Raw genomic sequence first — 20,171 nt, 5'->3', positions numbered from 1 at the left:
GCGGATGGAAGGCCTTGTATGGGGTGTTGAGGGGCCTTACCTGGAACAGTTGGCAGTGTTGTGGCGGATGAAAGGCCTTGTATGGGGTGTTGAGGGGCCTTACCTGGAACAGTTGGCAGTGTTGTGGCGGATGGAAGGCCTTGTATGGGGTGTTGAGGGGCCTTACCTGGAACAGTTGGCAGTGTTGTGGCGGATGGAAGGCCTTGTGGGGGTGTTGAGGGGCCTTACTTGGATGTTGACAATCTTGCCAAACTTGCAGAAGTGGTTGTTGAGATGTGTGATGTCGTTGAGGCCCGGGGGCACCTTCTTCACTTCCAGCGAGCAGTTGGCAGTGTTGTGGCGGATGGAAGGCCTTGTGGGGGTGTTGAGGGGCCTTACCTGGATGTTGACAATCTTGCCGAACTTGCAGAAGTGGTTGTTGAGATGTGTGATGTCGTTGAGGCCCGGGGGCACCTTCTTCACTTCCAGCGAGCACTTGGCAGTGTTGTGGCGGATGGAAGGCCTTGTGGGGGTGTTGAGGGGCCTTACCTGGATGTTGACAATCTTGCCGAACTTGCAGAAGTGGTTGTTGAGATGTGTGATGTCGTTGAGGCCCGGGGGCACCTTCTTCACTTCCAGCGAGCAGTTGGCAGTGTTGTGGCGGATGGAAGGCCTTGTGGGGGTGTTGAGGGGCCTTACCTGGATGTTGACAATCTTGCCGAACTTGCAGAAGTGGTTGTTGAGATGTGTGATGTCGTTGAGGCCCGGGGGCACCTTCTTCACTTCCAGCGAGCAGTTGGCAGTGTTGTGGCGGATGGAAGGCCTTGTGGGGGTGTTGAGGGGCCTTACCTGGATGTTGACAATCTTGCCGAACTTGCAGAAGTGGTTGTTGAGATGTGTGATGTCGTTGAGGCCTGGGGGTACCTTCTTCACTTCCAGCGAGCAGTTGGCAGTGTTGTGGCGGATGGAAGGCCTTGACGGACCTGCGGGTATATCAAGCATCATGATCATCATGATCAACCCATAGCCGGCTCACTACAAAGCACGGGTCTCCTCTCAATATGAGATTTCGTGGTCATAGAGTGGGATCTATAGATCGCACTCTGACTTAGTTTAGACTTAGGACAGAGCTATATCTCTCACATAAATATGTCTCGTTTTAATCAATCTTAAGTCTGAGCAAAGTCAAAGTGCGCTCAATAGATCTCTTAGTTCACCACACCTTTGAGAACATTATGGAGAACTCTCAGGCATGCAGGTTTTCTCACGAATATAGTATAGACTATCAAGTTTAATAGTGCCGCGTATATACTGGTGAATTTTTTTTTTTTACAAAGAATATTAGCCATGTTAAATGACTAATATTCCCCTTTCCTCTCCAACTAAGCGTCAAGCTTGTGCTAGGAGTAGGTACGACAATAGTGCAACGGGCGGGGTTTGAACCGTCGACCTTGCAACAATCACATCATGTATAGATATCTCACCTAGCCGGTTGTAGTCGAAGTTCTTCTTCATCGGCGCGGGGTGCCGCGGCGCGGGCGGCATCGTGGCTCCCATGGGAGGCTCGTGGCGTACTCTATGCAAACAACTCATAATGTTATCCATACTAAATAATTTTAAATACATATCAAAAATTGCGGACCGGCTGGAATCGAACCCACATCTCCTGGGATCGCACCCGACGCTCGTGCCACTAAGCTACGGCTCGCTTGGTGCCAGTGACGAAATTTGTGATATGTATGTTCACTCAGTACTGAAGCGACTGTTTATGTAGTAGCGACACTTTTGCAGTTATCTAAGGCTAAAGCGCCTTCATATACGTACCTGGGTATGGGGACGAGTTCTCTGGGCGCTAAGTGGTGAGGCATGTGCGGCATGTGCGGTATGGAGGGCGGCGCGAACCCGCTAACTACCCCTCCGCCCCAAATGTCGGGAGCCGCCGGGTTGTACTCTAGAACAATCATCGTGAAATACAAGGAACCATATGAGATAATCATATAGTAAGACTACTACATCTCGAATACCTACAGTACAGTAGAAGAGCAACATGTGCAACAACATTAACTGACTGGTTAATGACCCGCCAATTCTATTCGGTTGGAGATTATTTAAATTTTAAAATTTAAGAAATGTACATTTTTACCAGTGATAGTATCATAACTCTATGATTTTTACTAACTTATTTGACAAAAAAATTTATTTTTATTTTTAGTATGTACTTATTCGGACATAATAGAAATACTTGAAACTGCCCTTTTGCCATTAATTAGATTATAATAATTTTATGACTTACTTAATATTAAACTTTTTTTTTTTAAATGCAAAATAATAATAATTGATTAATTATAATGAATAATATGTTAATAATGAGATATTTGAGCTATTGTATTAATAAATAATTGTTGTGTTGCCTATTGTTGTAGTAAGGATTCCTATTAATAATTCTATTTGTGTACCTATTCAAATTTGCACACCATAGTATGGTAGATTGTAGCTCGAAACAAAAATTGTAATTGACAACTTATAAATGTACCTACAATCAGCAAATAAATAATTTGTATTTGTAATTTGTATTTGTGCAAAGGTGACTTTTAAGGTGACATAAAATCAGTAAATAAAATAAACATAGTTCATTTCAAATAACTTAGGTTAAGAGTAACACAAAGAGAGGAGCCTCCTCCTCTCTTTGTGTTACCAGAAGGCTGCGCTCTTCCATAGCAATATCAATATCAGCGTGAGCGTGCATATATGTGTGTATGTATAAATGTTTTTGTGTGTGTGTATTGTTAATTTCTTCCTTCCAAAAATTCTTCAAATGATTTTTTTTCAATGTCAGACAACTTACCAGGCACGGGCGGCGGTATGGCCAGCACCCTGGTGAGCGTGGCGTCTTCTAACACCACCGGGTCGACCCCGTGGTCCCACTCGCAGAGGTCTCCACGCATGCAGTATCCTTTCACTGTTAACAAAATGTCATGATTTATACTGATGTAAGCGTGATCCCATATTTAGCTCAGACTTAAAATACACTGTTAAAACCTGAGGGGGAGGAGTGTCAATATATTTAAGAGCCTCAATAGCTCAACCGGTAAAGGAGTGGACTGAAAACCGAAAGGTCGACGGTTCAAACCCCGCCCGTTGCACTATTGTCGTACCTACTCCTAGCACAAGCCTGACGCTTAGTTGGAGAGGAAAGGGGAATATTTGTCATTTAACATGACTAATATTCTTTATAAAATATATATATATATATTTTATAACGTATATATATACGTACACAATGATTTGTCTTACACACTTACGGAAGAAAAATATGTTGATGGAAATAACTTCTTATGGATTCATTTAGAAAAATGCAGCTTAAATATTGGACTTGTTTACAGACCACCCTCAACTAACATTTAACTTTTTTGAAATTTATTCAACGCAGCTGGAACAAAGGAAAAGATCTTGTAAATTTATATTTTAAATTGTTCTCATGTAAGTGAACTTTTGTTCTTTTTTGAGAAAATAACGCCTTTAAACCTACAACAAGACAGCGATATATCGCTGGCATAAATCTGTCTCATTTTAACTGAAACTTAAGTCTGAGCAAAGTCTAAGATTTTATATTTTTTCTTGACGCGACATTCGGACAGTGTTCCAGATATGAGAAAAGTGCCGTTTGCTTGATCAGATAACTTGACGGGCGCATCAAGCTGCTTGATCGTCAAGCCGCTTGACTGTCTCTGAAGCTCTTTACATGAGTGCACAAGGAAGGCAGCCATCAGAAAGGAATGGAGACGCATTGTTAAGTACAACACTGCAGCGTGACGCCAAACAAGAAGTCTGAAATGAGTAATCCATGAAAATGCACTCACCATCGAAATCTCTACACCTCCTCTTGAAGGGGTCGGTGTGCTCTAGCCGCGTGTCGCCGTGGGGGGACATCGAGCGGTCGCGCGACCTCTCACGCGACCTGTCACCGAAAAATAATCATATTATCTATACATATACATACTTGTTCCGACTGACTGGTCAATCAACACGCAGCTAGGGCGGGTCAGCTATAAAAGGAAAACGTGACTGACTGACTGACTGATCTATCAACAGACAGCTCAAACTACTGGACGGATCCGGCTGGAAATTGGCACGCAGATAACTATTATGCGTAGGCATCCGCTCAGAAAGGATTTTTGAAAATTCAACCCCTAAGGGGGTGAAATAGGGTTTTAAAATTTGTGTAGTCCACGCCGACGAAGTCGCGAGCATTAGATAGTCATTTATATTCGCGTCATATTTTGCATCCTGGAGATTGTGTTATATAATATCTTCATATACTTTTTGTCTCAGAAATTCAAAGAGTTCCCACGAGGTTTTGATAAAAAAAACAAAACGGACGAAAGATCATTTAGGAGGATGCGTTTTTTTATAAAAGGAAAATCTTATTCCCAAAAAATAGAAATATTCTCACCGATCTCTATCCCTGGAGCGAGAGATTCTGTCTCTATGTTCTCTGTCGCGCGACATCCTGTCTCTCTCTATCTCACGCGGTACGCGCACTCTGTCCCTTTCCCTCTCCAGTTCACGATCGCGCATCGGGCCTGGCGGGGATCTTGATCTGCAGAAAAATTTACAGAATAAAATTAATTATACAAAATATCAATACTATTACTAAAGGTAATAAAAAAAGCTGTTGTAGCCTAGTGGTTAGGACGTCCGCTTTCCAATCGGAGGTCAGGGGTTCGATCCCGGGCACGCACCTCTAACTTTTCGGAGTTATATGCGTTTTAAGTAATTAAATATCACTTGATTTGACGGTGCAGGAAAACATCGTAAGGAAACCTGCATGCCTGAGAGTTCTCCATAATGTTCTCAAAGGTGTGTGAAGTCTGCCAATCCGCACTTGGCCAGCGTGGTAGACTATGGCCAAAACCCTTCTCACTCTGAGAGGAGACCCGTGCTCTGTAGTGAGCCGGCGATGGGTTGATCATGATGATGATGACTAAAGGTGGATTTGTCATAATCACCTCATCACCAAGGCCGGTGGGTATACCTACATAGATTAGGGTCTTGGACTGTAGTAATAAAATAATGTGATGTTTTGTATAGCGGTAGTTTATGAGGCTAGAATTCATTATTAAAGAAAATAATTTATAAAAAAAAACATGATTTTTATTTTTAACATGAACGTCGTCACGCTGTACGAAGGTGAATAATGACAATTTTTTTAAATTTTCAAACATAAAAATAGAGCAATTTCTGCGGAAAAATATTTTTTATGTTAAAAAAAATTGAAAAATATTTGTCGTGTACGCCTTGTGACGTCATTAATCGCTTTTAATCTCGCGCTAGTAATGTAGAAAAGACCATTCCAAACTGTTACATTACATGGTTAGTTAGTTATTAGCAGTTTAATAAAAAAATGATTTTTAAATGAAACCATCGCGGACTTCGCAAACTTCGACATTGTATAATTGGTGAGTGTGACTGTTTGTCCACTCTATTATATCCTGGCATCCCCAAAAAGGCTAGAACCCAGAGCCATAAAGCCAGTTTAAAAAAAACCTGGAAACTTTAAGGTAATGAAAAAATTTCGGGACGCTAACCTCCGTGAGACTTGAGTAATTTGAACAGGATCTAAAAATCTAACTCCACACAGACGAATATCAGAGCTACAAATTCAACAATAGGTATGATGACTACTAGTCAAATCAACGACTTTTTATCAATACTAATCGCCCAATGTATAAACTAATAAGTTGTATTGTCTTTGTGATGTCTAGGTCTAACAAAGGATTTAATCCGTTCCGCAACGAACACGCCTGTCTCGCGGGGTGATTACGTATCTCTGTAGACATTAAACTATCTAATCTATCTATTAAGTCTATCTATTAAGTCTATTGGGTATTTGCTATTTGCCTATATCAAAACTAAATTATTTCTCAGTAATGATAAAATAGGGGTCTTCCAAAATACGTAAAATCCACGTTCTTTGTTAGTTTTATGTGTGAGATGACTTAACTGACCTAGACTGGTGCGGCGGCGGGGTGATTACGTATCTCGCGACAGGTTTGCGACTGGCGTAAATCTCGCGATCATTGCTGTCAAACGTCCGGCTAGAGAGAGACAGCAATAGACACAAAGCAAAATAAGAAGAAGAAGAAGAGAGACAGCAAATGAACTGTCGCATTGCTACTGTTGTCGCGTCGATGTCGCTACTGCAACGTTTTACGTAATCACCCCGCCGCACTCCTGCGAGATCCCACGAGCAGCAGTGAACAATTGGGTATTTGACTCCATTTTTTTTATTACTTTATTATAAACTAGAATAAAAATAATGACCTAAACTGAAAAAACTAATTAAATCGATCAAATAACAAAAAAGTTATGAGCACTTAAATATTTCTGATTAGACAGAGCTAAGCGATACAGCAGTTTGACGTCACACCTACTAATGCCATAGTAGCTACGTGCGGTTTCATACAAATTTTCGTTTTGCGAGAAAGGGATAGAAAACCCTCTCACACCAAAATTAAAATGCCTGTAACTTTGTAAATCTTTGTTGGATTTTAGTATTTTTTTCAGCGTACGTCATTATTTTTATCCTAGTTTATAATAAAGTAATATTTATCAAATTCAAAAGTAGGAAAATACCCAATTCATAGCCACGACCACTCTGTCAAGTGTGAACGATTGAGAAGAACGAGTAGTGTACTCGCTCAAAGAAAGATGTAATGTTACCAGTGGCGTGCACAGGGTTTCAAGCCAGGGTAGGCATTAGTTAGGAACCTGTTTACTGGCAGGTCATAATGTAAAATTTGCATTGAGCTATTACAACTGGGGTAATGCACACACGCTCACACATACTCATAAGCACACACTCACACACGCATACACACACACATACAATCATACACACACTGTTGTAATTTTATTTTATTATTGTATATACCTACATTTATTCTAACTCTATTCTGTTAAAATAGTTTAATTATAATTTTAAGTAATCTCTTTTGGCCTTCTGTTATACCTAGATTTAAATTTAAATAATAATTATGTATTTACGCTGTTGATTACTTTCAAATAAACAAAATAAACAAAATAAAGTAAGCAGTGCATTTATGCCTCTATGACCTGCACGCCACTGAATGTTACCTAGAGCGGCTAGTATGTCTGTCCGCAACGACGGGCGGCGGGCTTCTGTTGCGGTAGCGACCGCGCGGCGACGGCGACCGCGACGGCGGCCTTCTGTAACAAACCGTGAGCGCTTGATACACATGCTAGTAGCTCGCACAAAAGCATGCCAGTTACTAGCAGGAACGAGCTACTAGCATGTGTATCGAGGTTCTGCCAGTAGCTCGCATACCAGTAGATCGCACGGCGTTTGATTTTTTCCCCTTTGAGGGGAAGTGGGACGGGGGACTCCCATGCAGTGGCGTGCACAGGGTTTGAAGCCAGGGTAGGCATTAGTTAGGGGAACCTGTTTACTGGCAGGTCATAATGTAAAATTTGCATTGAGCTATTACAACTGGGGTAAGCAGTGCATTTATGCCTCTATGACCTGCACGCCACTGCTCCTATGCCAGCTACTAGCACGCGAAATAACGTGTTTGCTAGTAACTCGCACATCGTACTACTACTAATCCAATTTCTCTCCATATTGTTTTCTTTTTTGCGTCTATTCCTTGCTTTCAAAAGTTTCTTCACTAAGATAATCGCGAGTTGTATTGTAACACTATTTATTTTTTCATAAATATTCATTTTGTGATCTTCAACTCGCACGTCACTGGCACGGTACGGAGTCTTTCTAGTAACTGGCATACCAGTTACAAGCATGTGTATCACGCACCGACATCTTGCTAGTAGCTGGCATGCCAGCTTGCTAGCACCTAGCATGCCATTAACTAGCATGTGTATCACCGGGCATTACTCTTTCATCTCATTCGCCCCCACTCTGATGGATTTTGCTTCAAGCAGTATTTATAAGTACCTACTGTATATCTGCGGCACGCTACGTAGGCCTTTTTAGGGTTCCGTAGCCAAATGGCAAAAAACGGAACCCTTATGGATTACATGTCTGTCTGTCTGTCCGGCCGTATGACACAGCCACTTTTTCCGAAACTATAAGAACTATACTGTTGAAACTTGGTAAGTAGATGTATTCTGTGACCCGCATTAAGATTTTCACACAAAAATTAAAAAAAAAAAACAATAAATTTTGGGGGTTAATACCGGAACTTCTAAGAACTGAAACTCAATTTTTTTTTCATCAAACCCATATGTATGGGGTATCTATGGATAGGTCTTTAAAAATGATATTGAGGTTCCTAATATCATTTTTTTCTAAACTGAATAGTTTGCGCGAGAGACACTTCCAAAGTGGTAAAGTGGTAAACGCCAAACGACGTTCTGAATGCCGTTGATAAAATTATCGAGATGATCGTGGCTACACTACGCTTAACGGGAAATGGCGTGGAACAACGCGTTGTAGGCCCTTACGTAGGCTGGACATCAGAAAGAAAAATTCATCTAGTTAAATTAATGTACTACTCGTGCGCAACAAGTTGAGACCTGGGGGGCGGTGACGCCACAGACGCGTGGTTGTACTGTAGACAAAAACCGGAGCGCGTCGTCGTTGCGTGACGTAAGCAAGTACGAGACTAAGATGTTAAAAAAATGGCGTTGTCTACAGTACAACACGGGAGCTTGAGGGGAAGTTACAGGGGAAGTGGGCGGAGGGTTGCATTCCAGGCGAGTCTCAACTTATCGCGCACGAGTAGTAGCAATACGACCGTTTGATACGTTTCACAAAAGACGAATTTTTGCATTTACAATCAACTTTCCGTAAAAACCAACCGAAATATCAGCGGTATAACTGTTGATCATAATAATCCTAGTAAAATTAATTTAGCAAACGAAAGTGCGCAAATTGAAAAAAAAACAGCTTTCCGTGATCAAATCACCTGTGAAAAAAAACTATTTCACCAAATAAAAATAATTGAAAAATTAGCAATCATGCCCATCGCTGAGTCAAAGTCAAAGTCAAAGTCAAATGATTTATTCAAAATAGGTAATAAATTACTCTTATTGATGGTCTGGTATGGTGTTAGATTTGTAAGATATAGTGGTGATAATGGCCCCGATTCTCTAGTCTCTCTCTAAACTAAATTTGGAGTGTCTGCATCCTTTTCTTTTTACTAATGCTAAAAAAGGAATGGAACATGACTTTCACATTTAAAGACTCTAAATTTTAGTGCACAATACAAATTTAAACAGTAGGTTCACGAGTGCGTGCTAAAATCACGGGTTTTACCATCTAAAATATAAATTTAGAAATGTCAAACTGCTTCTGTCCTTTTCATATTACAATGGTGGGAAGGGGGTGCGAATACTCTAAAATTAGATTGTGCTTAGAATCGGTGCCAATTATAACGCAAACTTAAAACTAAAGCTACGAGGGTTCCAAACGCGCCCAGGTCTGAGAAGAGCCCACAACAAACTCAGCCGGGTATTCTTTTTATTATCACCACTTTACAAAATTATTGAAACTTATTAGAACTATCACAAAGTCGTTAAGCAACTCATTCCCAAGCTTGCTTATCTATATATATAAAAGGGAAAGGTGACTGACTGACTGACTGACTGACTGACTGACTGACTGATCTATCAACGCACAGCTCAAACTACTGGACGGATCGGGCTGAAATTTGGCATGCAGATAGCTATTATGACGTAGGCATCCGCTAAGAAAGGATTTTTGAAAATTCAACTCCTAAGGGGGTGAAATAGAGTTTTGAAATTTTGTAGTCCACGCGGACAAAGTCGCGAGCATAAGCTAGTCATTTAAATAATCCTTTACATCGTAATAGGATTTTTCAATTAGTTTTTTCAATTAGCTAGTTAGTAGTGTTAGTACGGTGATGTTACCTGGCGCACCTCCGTTCGTGTTCTCCGTCTCTCATGACGCGTCGGGGCCGCGCGCGCCGCTCCCACGACCGCGACCGACGTCGGCGTCGTTCTTCCTTGTCGCGCAGCTGCAACAATACATTTAGAGTGAAGACACGATGCGTTGCTTTGGCGGTACGGCGCCGAAGCGGTGCCGCTTCGTCATCCTACATAGAAATCGCTGTGCAATAAAGATGGGCGTTATTGGCTATTTACGGCAACGGTTAATCAACAGTTACTTAGTTTCAATACCGATATTGTTAACCGTTGCCGAATATCGGTATCAGAGTTGTGTTTCAACTAATTTAATATGCGCAACGCGCAGCGGTTTCCGTAGTAGTAACTAAGCTAGCTGCCGTATCAATACCGTCTGTATAGCTAGCGCGCGCATATTCACTAAAATAAAACCAATTTTACTTTCATGAATATCGTGAAGTAATCACAACCTTAAGTTCATAGCAGTAAAGTTTAATTTGATCATTGACATAGGTCAAACTATAGTGGACGCCTGCACGAATAGTTTGCCACAATCCAGTTAACCAAAAACATTTCATGAAGATTGATAAACCAAAGAGGACCTTATCTCTATTACTCTAAGGCTAACTGTATTTAGAATGATAGATCAAAGTGTAATGGACAAGTACTTGTACAGTTAAGCCTTAGCGTAATAGAGATAAGGTCGGCTTTGGTTTACCAAGTTCTTAGTTACTAAGCCGGTAGCCAATAACCGCTCCTTCTCAGCTTTCAGTGAAAGAAAGAAAGAGAAGGCATAATTATTGCGTTTCTAGTTACCAAAAAACCAAACAATGCATTATCAGTTGCCCGTTGGCAGTGTTGCGTTGTCAGGTGGTTCGTCATAGATGATAACTGAAAACCGTTGCTAGCTACGACAATAACGCTACGGTACGCTATAGGCACGGCAGCGGTTTTCAGTTAAGTTAAGCTATAGCGGACACATGTCTACTGTGCAATGCCACAGGATGCGTTACGACGTCTGACGGGCGCCGCACCGCACGCGTTACGACGTCTGATAATGGACATACCGAATCAGTTCTTCGTTCTCTCCTCCTGGGCATCTCCACTGGTTCTTCCAGCAGTTCCGTCGGAAGAAGCTGTAATACAAGGTTCTTATGAAACTTCTCAAATTATTTAATTAAGAATTAGGTCTTGTTGGACTTTTTGTTTTGCAACAGGGTATTTTTTGTGTCGTCGACTAAAGCGCAACACATACATACAGAGTGGAGTTGGCTCTAGGCACAACATTCTTGTTTTATATGCAGACCTAGCTTTTTCCCATGTAAGTGGGGGACTGTTTTGGGTCATCATTGTGTCAGTTTGGGCTGTTTTAAGATCGTTCAATATTTTACTGAAATCCAGCTTTGTCTAGATCTTCCCCATCGTCCGGGTCCAGAACTAACAATGATTAGACTTCTGGTCATGTAAATCTCGGCGGGGTGATTGCGTTTTTTTTTTTTTTTTATTCAGATACAAGTTAGCCCTTGACTGCAATCTCACCTGGTGGTAAGTGATGATGCAGTCTAAGATGATAGCGGGCTAACCTGGAAGGGGTATGGCAGTTTTTATTAAACCCATACCCCTACCCATAACCCATGGTCTCCACGTCACAGGTTTAACCTAGTGTGGAGACCACTAGTAACCGACGCCAAAATAACGTGTTTTTGTTAAATAAAGATTTTTTTTTTATTTTTTTTTGGTTTCTACACGGCATCGTACCGGAACGCTAAATCGCTTGGCGGCACGGCTTTGCCGGTAAGGTGGTAACTAGCCACGGCCGAAGCCTCCCACCAGACCAGACCAGAAATTTAGAAATTATAAAATTCCAAACTCCTGCCAGGAATCGAACCCGGGACCTCCCACTATTAAGACCACAGCGCTCACCACTGCGCCAGGGAGGTCGTCTTCTCCGGTCGACGTACTCGCGACAGGCTTAATCTCGCAATCATTGCTGTCAAACGTCCGGCTAGAGAGAGACAGCAATAGCCACAAAGCAAAATAAGAAGAAGAAGAGAGACAGCAAATGAACTGTCGGATTGCTACTGCTGTCGAGTTGCTGTGGTTACAAGGTCTGCTCATAACATGACCGCAGCCGCCTCTCCAAGAGTTTATCTTCGATTGATGTTACTTTAAAGGTGCCCACACAGAAGGTGTACCTATTTCTATTGCCGCTATAACAACAGATCATAAAAATTTCAAAATTCTGCCATACATTCTGTACGGAAGGAACCGTTCACGTGATTCTCGATTGATGTGAAAATTTTCTGGCGTAATTTGGATACGGAACCCTAATAAGACATGCATTAGTCTGGCTAACTAACGAAAAATGGTACTAGACAAGCGCGGCATATTTAAAAAATATCAATAGCAACTCTGAAATTAACATGACAGACCTGAAATAACCGAATTTGATAGAACAGAAATAAAAATAAGTGATTCTAAAGTATCAAATTTGGTTATTCCAGCCCCCCAATTGTGTAAGAATAACCATTTCATGGCTATCGCAATCGTCAAGAAATTCTGCCCTTTGATTGGTTGATTCGCTGTTAACATTTTTTCACAGCCAATCAAAGGGCAGAATTCTTGACGATTGCGATAGCCATGAAATGGTTATTCTTACACAATAGGGGGGCAGGTCTGTTATACTAGTCTTGGGGCTGCCATACTGATATTTTTGAATTCATCTTTCACTAGCCAGACTCTAGCTCTGACTATCAACTATAGTCCGCGACAGGTTGAGATGGGAATCGGAGTATATGAGGGCGTTCCCTCCCCGATTGCCATCTCGACCTGTCGCGTACTATTCCTAGCTGATACAGTACCTTCACTAGTGTCTGCTCGTGGGGAGGGTGCGGCCTGGAGCGCGGCACCACCACTCTGTGGGCCCCGTTGCCACTTTCCACGCGCGCCCGTATTGGGGGTTTCTCCGCCGGCGGCAATGGTGGTTCTAGAACAAATACAGATAAGCTAAAAATCATACTAGGTAGGTCAGATAGAAGCGGGAGTTACTTTGCAGAAGTCTATAGGAGAAACACTAGCTTAAGGGTGCTTTTCCACCACAGATGTGCTATGCTACGTTGCTATAGATGCGTTTGATATCCACCAATCATATTCATTGGTGCACATAGCTTAGCACTGGTAGAACCGGATTCAACTAAGATATGTTTTTATATGGAAGGATGCGTGCTATAGATGCCGGCTATGGGCCGTCGCGAGTGGTGTAGCTATGTGCAGAGCAGAGTACCTGCAGTATGCCGCGCGGCGGCGCATCTTCCTCGCACAGCTACATAGCTTAGTATTGGTGGAAACGGTCACATATTTTCGTAGCGTAGATTTCACATCTTCGCAGCATAGCTGCATAGCACATTTCTGGTGGAACGGCACCCTAATTCGCTTTAATCCGCCAATACAAACAAGGGCGCCTTCAAATTTGCCGCAAAATTCCGCGCGGCTGCAGCGCTGCGGTCGCGCTGCTTTGTAAATCCATATAATTTCGAGCAATGATGCAGCGCTGGTTAGTCTTACCATGGTTTTCATTCTCTGGTTCCTTTTCCAGCTCACTGGGTTCTGGCGGTGGAGAAGGCTGTTTCTTCTCCACTACCACAGCGGCCTTCAAGTACTCCTGTGTTTCCAGAGATTTAAACAGCATGTCTACAAACGGTCTTGTCTCTGAAAGGATAAAAGGTTTCATAAGAGTAGGGCCTAGTTCATAGTTGTCAGGAAAAGGATTCTGACCAAGCCAGTTGGTCATATTGCCAGAGATATACAGGGTGTAGCCAGAACGCTAGCAAAAACGAAGACAGGTGATAGTACTGATGATTACTAATATGATACCACAAAAACTGCGAAAAATTAAGTAAAAAATCCTATTATTTTGTAAAAGTTTACGACTATAGCAAATAAAACATCTGACTGACGCCAGAGGTCAAGGAACGTTACGTTAGTAGGTCATTCGGAGTCAATGCCGCGTCGTAAGCGGGGCATAGTAGACTATGGTCAAAACCTTTCTCGCTCTGAGTGAGCCAGTGATGGATTGCTCAAAATGATGACGAAATAAAGCTTGAGAGTTGTTATCAAGAAGGACGCCGCGTCTCGGCTCTGCGAACAGCTTACCGTGCTGCAGAAATACATCAAGCTGGTCCAGCATGCCGTCCCGCAGCTCGTCTAGAGGCTTGTCTTTCTTCACCAGCGCGTACACATACTTGGCGAGAGCAGCTGGGTCTGCATCACATCTGAAACAAATCGAAATTCACTGTTACACTACTACATCTTTAGTTACGCCGATGTAGGTATGTGTCTGCATAGAAATCTTATTATTAATCTTATAAAATATCTCAGCCAATCTTAGTGTGGGTCCTACGTGTCATGTGTTGTATGTGCGAATTATGAGCAAGATAGTCTCATTTAATAGCCCATATTTCTGAATAATTTTAAAGCTATGAAACTAAGTTATGACCAAATAATTTACCACATGTCATACACAATATTAGATAACAATATTTATTTAGCAACTGTGATAAGGAGTGTAAAAGTCATAATGAACATCATATCTAAGTGGTTTTGATATTTTTCAGGGTTCTGTACCTCAAAAGGAAAAAAAGAAACCCTTATAGGATCACTTTGCTGTCTGTCTGTCGTGTCTGTCAAGAAAACCTTTAAGCAAACTAACAGAACTTAAGAAACTCAAGATTCGCTTAATCGTTACTTGAGGCATTAATTGGTATAGATAATAATGCCTTAAGTAACGATTAAGCGACTCTGAGTGCGGCTGTGAGGAAAACTAAAGTATTCCTGATGATTGGGTGTTGATTTACGTTCAAATTTATTTCAATGTTTTTATTTTCCAACTAGCTTTAACTTTACCTTAAGGTGATTTGATACAACCAGCTGTGAAAATTCAAATTTTAGTTGGTTTTTCAAAAATAGTAGACTAATAATTGTACATCGAAGGCTTGAGTTAATGAGAGAGAGGTAATGAGTTTCGCAGGCATACATTTATGCATCTATGTGTTTTTTCATAAAAACTTTGGTCAGAAATACTTCATATTTATTCCTGACAGATAATTTTCTGAATTTTCCCAGATTTGCACAAATATGAAGTAAATGAGTATTTTTGACCAAAGTTTTTACAGAAAAACATGTAGATGCATAAATGTTATACCCGCAAAACTTATTACCATAAGCCTTCGATGTATGATTAGTCTACTATTTTCGAAAAACTAACTAAAATTTGAATTTTCGCAGCTGGTTGTATCAAATCACCTTAATGATTATATTTATTATAGAGATTAACAATTGTTGCAGCAGATGAGTTTAAATAGTTAACACTAAAAATAGCCACTGACTCACAGCTTGGTTATTACAGTACAGAATCACAACATCTATTTTGAGAGGAACCTCCACTGTTACCTCATACTTTGAATAAATATAGATTATACACTCAGTTGGTCATTTTTCAAATATAAATCCACTGCAGGGACTACGACAAAAATCGAATGTAGTGCATAAATTTGAGAAAGGTCTCACTATACTTGCTCTATGTGAACTGTCATGTCAAAAGTACAATTTTGGTCCTTTAATCTAAGAGGTATACGTCACGCAAATTGCTGTTGCACTGAAACCATATCTCATTAACATCGAAATGACGTCATTTAACATATACTTAAGTAAAAATATACCATCAGCTCAAAATTAAGAAATCAAAAAGTGCATTATATATTCAATTCAATTTTGTGTTATGGCGTGCGGCTGCACCAAACGGGCGCAATTAATCTGAAAGCTAATCCATACTTTTAACGTGACAGTTGAATACACATCAAGCAAATATGGCGAGAACTTTTTAAAAATTTATTCATTAACCAATTATGTAGATAAGCCATTCCAAGCAAGAACTTTTGATGCAAGTTTGTAGCCTTTGCACAAAACTTGATGGCCAGTGTAAGAAAAAAAAACTGTCAGCTTTTTGGAACACAATTTTTCAAAAGAGCTGTTCAGCATTTAGGGTTCATTCTAATGCACACACTTCTCACTTTTTGAACAATAAAATATTTCTTGCTTTAACGGTGAAGGAAAACATTGTGAGGAAACCTGCACATCTGAGAGGTCTTCATAGTGGTCTCGAAAAGGTGTGTGTAGTCTGCCGATCTGCACATGGCCAGCGTGGTAGACTATGGCCAAAACCCTTCTCACTCTGAGAGGAGACCCGTGCTCTGTAGTGAGCCGGCGATGGGTTGATCGTGATGATGATGATGAATTCAAAATTTAAGGATTTCAGGTTTGAATGATAAAATGACTTTGAATGACCATGTCCATTGACTTGATATGTCTCTTGTTTGACACAAATTGTGTCAATGGTTGTACAATGGGTCTCTATTTTATTATGAGTCAATGGAAATGGTCATTCAAAGTCATTTTATCACTCATGGAAATCCTTAAATTTTGAATTAGGTCTCTATAATTCAAGATTTAGTGGATAGTATGTTGACGAATGCCAGAAGTGAGTGGAAGAAGAAGACATGTTGTACCGACCCCACGTAGCGTGGGATAAGGTGAGGAAGAAGTCTCTATAATTCAAGATTTAACTTGCATCAAAAATTCATCCAATTACTTACTTAGGTACAAAATTGCATTAATCACATTGATACATCATCAATCCATACTATCCATGTTAAATCCTATTTTAAGAAGTTGTGTAAAAAAATTACCAGGCCATTACTAAAAGGTTTTTGGTTAAGTATCTTTGGAGGCTAAGAGTTTGTTAACAACATCATTTTACTTATTTTAATAATAATTAATTTTAATTTTCATACAAGTTGACTGAAGTCAAAAGTTAACCAAGTACCAAATGATAAGGTTATGATTGGGAAAACCTAATTACATGGTTAATTTACTGTCTAACAAAAGGCATTTTAAATTGGACAACTGTTAAATTTGATAGCTTTTTAATTTAATCAAAACAAAGTTCAGTGTTGGATCTATTCGGAAGAAAACAAGTGGTAGGTACTTATTACGAAATTGAAACTTGACACCTGGACATATTTTTTTGCTTAACCTATTATGAATTACATAAAAAATTAAATTCTAAATTTACTCCTAACCAAGTTGAAAGTAATTACATACTTTCTTTTCGAAATCGCATGAAAATGTGATTATAAAATAAATATGGCTGAAAACTTACAGAGGTTCCAATATGGACGTCAACCAAGATTTAAAAGCGTCTGGGTTTTCAATTATCATTTTGTGTGAACCAATTACACAGTTTACAATAAAATCTATGTACAGAACACTTAACACGAACTTGAAACAAACTAATCGTCATAAAAATATATTAAATCACACAAATATCACTTTGCTTGCGAATCACTTTTTAAAACTTTTATTTTTTTCTCGTGCACGTCCGACAGTTCACAGTAATTGCTTGTCAAAAGTCTTGCTTGTAGCGATAGTGATGGGCATTGGACACGGCATTGGATGTTAATAACGCACATCACAATACTTTAAATAACGTCACGTTATTTAAAGTAACTTGTGTCAACGTGTAACCGTCTATCATTTGTGGAATTTTGTTTATTTTTTTCATAGACGGAGTCACATCGTTGATTACAACGATCGAATGCCGAAACTTAACTATTCTGTTCTGTTGAAAAATACTTAAATGTAAAATTGTTAAAATAATGATTAGTGAACAATAAGTCAATGACTAGATTGCACAAAGTTTTAAGTGTTTCACTAAAATAAAATAATTACACAGCATAATATTAAATCAACTCTTCACGATCCGTCACGATTTGCGGTGTTAAGTTTCTTACTATTCACAGACAATTTAATTCTAGTTGACACTAGTTATCATGTTAACTAGCTGTTGATGAAGGAATTCAACTAGTTGATCAACGAGTTAATGCATGAAAATTAACGATCTAAAGTAAAAACTGTCAATGACCCATCACTACCGTTGACGTTAGCGCATCGACATAGGAATACACTAGTAGTACTTCCAACTTCTTTGCGTTAGCGTTAGGATAGAAGTTGCCAGTTCTAAAATCAAATATGATATTGTAATATGGCAACAATAAAAAATACGTCATCGGTCATTTTTAGAGTACCTAAGTCTTGGGTTTGAGCCACAGACCCAGTATGGCCTACATTTTAAATCAAAAATCAAAAACGTACGAAACATGTACGAAATGGTAGACTGTATTAATAATTAAATCAAAAAATAAAAATAAACTAACTGGTTATTGCCCGTCATGCCTTGCCATGCTATTCGCGTGCCCGGTGCCACACATGTGCCACCTATTGAATGATGATGTTAGGTACCTACCTACTCGCGGGTCCTAACTCTCAACAACAAATGTACAAAGCACGTAGGTACAGAATTTCAACATGATTAATTGAACTAACGTTCTCACATCAGATAGAGAGAAAGACAAACATTAATTTTAAATTAATTTTAATAGCGAATGGAATTTATTATGAGAATCCGCCAGGGGGCACTGACTCAGACAACTTTTTTTACTTTTGACAGGGGGCTTGTAGTTAGAACAAAGTTCCAAATCACCCCTACAAGGAATCAAATCCGGGGCGTCCCACATAAAAGAGCATAGTGCTCACTGCTCACCACTGCGCCAGGGAGGTAACGCGATCATGCGTTTCTTTTTACTTTTACCTCAAATCTCAATCTGTTATCATTTATTACAAAGCAAAGGTAAGGTAAATAGTTTTCATGTGCAAAGTCGACCAACCCAAGTGTCAATTTTAGGGGTGCGTTTCCACGGACGCGGAGCTGGCGGAGCGTGAATTGGTCAATCACAGTACTCGAAATCTTCACTCCACGTCCGTAGAAACTGTGTAAGTGGAGCCTGAGCGGACTTTCAAATAAAATATATGAACACGCGGCTCCGGATCCGGACAGAACGTCGGACGAAAGTCGAGAAGGCTGTGGTGACGAGCGGAGGGCACGATGCGGAGGGCAGCGGGAGGGTGCGGCGCAGCGCTTAGGGTAGGCTTGTCAGGACAGGACTCTCTGACTGATCGGAACTGCCTAGTCTGCTCAGCTCAGCAGTCAGCTCCACTTCGCCCCGTTCCGTTTCAATGGAAACACTTGCCACTTTTCACTACTCTTCTTCTCACCACTCCACCCAGTTCCGCGTCAGTGGAAAGGCACCCTTAGATAGAGCCTAGGCAGGGTTCGTGAAAATAAAATCCCTGATATTCCTATCTGGCCGGGCAAAACGTACCTACTTCGACAATAGTTAGAACCGGCGCTGGCGCTGGTGGATCACACTGTGAACAGTGAACACAACGATGGGTATTTCCACCAGAAAAACTTCAATCTAACCTTCGACCACTGGTAGATATTTGTCCCGGTTGAGTTTTTGAGCAATGCTCAATGTTTTAGGAAACTACGGTCTACGATAAAACTCGAAACAAATCCGTGCGTATGAGCATAATATATTGTATTATATTTACACCTTTATTCCTGAGTGAGAGTTTACCCTACTTAAGCAAAGAGAAAATTCGAAAAATAAGATAATATTTTGAATAAGTAATTTCAAATTTATGTATGTCGTTTTAAGAAATAACTAACAAGATTATTAGGTAGTTATAGTACGCGACAGGTTGAGATGGCAATCGGGGTATGAGGTGGGGGAACACCCCGCACAGCCGCACGTCACCCGCGCTCGGTGTGCGGTGCGTTCCCTCCCCGATTGCCATCTCGACCTGTCGCGGAGCATTCGTTTATGTACCTATTTTTTCAAAAAGGGATGTGCAACGTCATATTTTAACCTGATTGTCGATAAATTTCAAATCGTAATTATAGATAATAAATTAGTTATTTAATTTTTTTTTCACTTGAAAATAAATGTAACTATGGGAAATTAATGTTAAAAGTAGATTAGTTATAAACAACGCACATGGTATTTTAAAAGTTAAAGCCGAAAAATTAAAATTAAAAAAACAAGGTTTAAGGTTCAGGATTGGCATTGCTATTTTGTAGCTAATAAAATAGGTAGGTAGGTATGATAGGTACCTACATAGTAAAAGAGTTCAATGGGATCGTACGATAAATAACTAACAAGTGTAGCGTAAAGCGCTGAAACTGCTGAAAGTATCCAACCGCAATTGTATGAGACACCCGAATTTAAATACAAGGCCAATTTCGCTTGTTGTCATCACGCCACATTTTGGGAGCGCTGCTGTGTAAAATGTACTCGTACCTACCTACTTACTCTATAACCCGCATGTGCCGC

At 40.3% G+C, this 20,171-nt stretch overlaps 1 protein-coding gene across 1 annotated transcript in view; it reads right to left on the bottom strand.

The window, feature by feature from the left end:
* Window positions 1–17,331, bottom strand: part of swm (Zinc finger protein swm) — a 39,297-nt gene extending 21,966 nt beyond the window's left edge. Inside the window, exons 1-13 of the mRNA XM_069500861.1 lie at window positions 17,099–17,331; window positions 14,035–14,153; window positions 13,447–13,590; window positions 12,744–12,868; window positions 10,950–11,018; window positions 9,889–9,995; window positions 7,117–7,209; window positions 4,433–4,579; window positions 3,840–3,937; window positions 2,825–2,938; window positions 1,804–1,930; window positions 1,464–1,555; window positions 829–962 (exon numbers count right to left, since the gene is read on the bottom strand). Coding sequence (XP_069356962.1) covers window positions 829–962; window positions 1,464–1,555; window positions 1,804–1,930; window positions 2,825–2,938; window positions 3,840–3,937; window positions 4,433–4,579; window positions 7,117–7,209; window positions 9,889–9,995; window positions 10,950–11,018; window positions 12,744–12,868; window positions 13,447–13,590; window positions 14,035–14,153; window positions 17,099–17,157 — 1,428 coding nt within the window. The 5' untranslated portion in view covers window positions 17,158–17,331. The remainder of the gene's footprint in view (window positions 1–828; window positions 963–1,463; window positions 1,556–1,803; window positions 1,931–2,824; window positions 2,939–3,839; window positions 3,938–4,432; window positions 4,580–7,116; window positions 7,210–9,888; window positions 9,996–10,949; window positions 11,019–12,743; window positions 12,869–13,446; window positions 13,591–14,034; window positions 14,154–17,098) is intronic.
* Window positions 17,332–20,171: the final 2,840 nt, after the last annotated feature.

This window comes from Maniola hyperantus, chromosome 9, assembly GCF_902806685.2.
Source record: "Maniola hyperantus chromosome 9, iAphHyp1.2, whole genome shotgun sequence".
Classification (NCBI taxonomy): Eukaryota; Metazoa; Arthropoda; class Insecta; order Lepidoptera; family Nymphalidae; genus Maniola; species Maniola hyperantus.
Note: the sequence above shows the minus strand (reverse complement) of the source record. Positions and strands in the feature narration are given on the sequence as shown.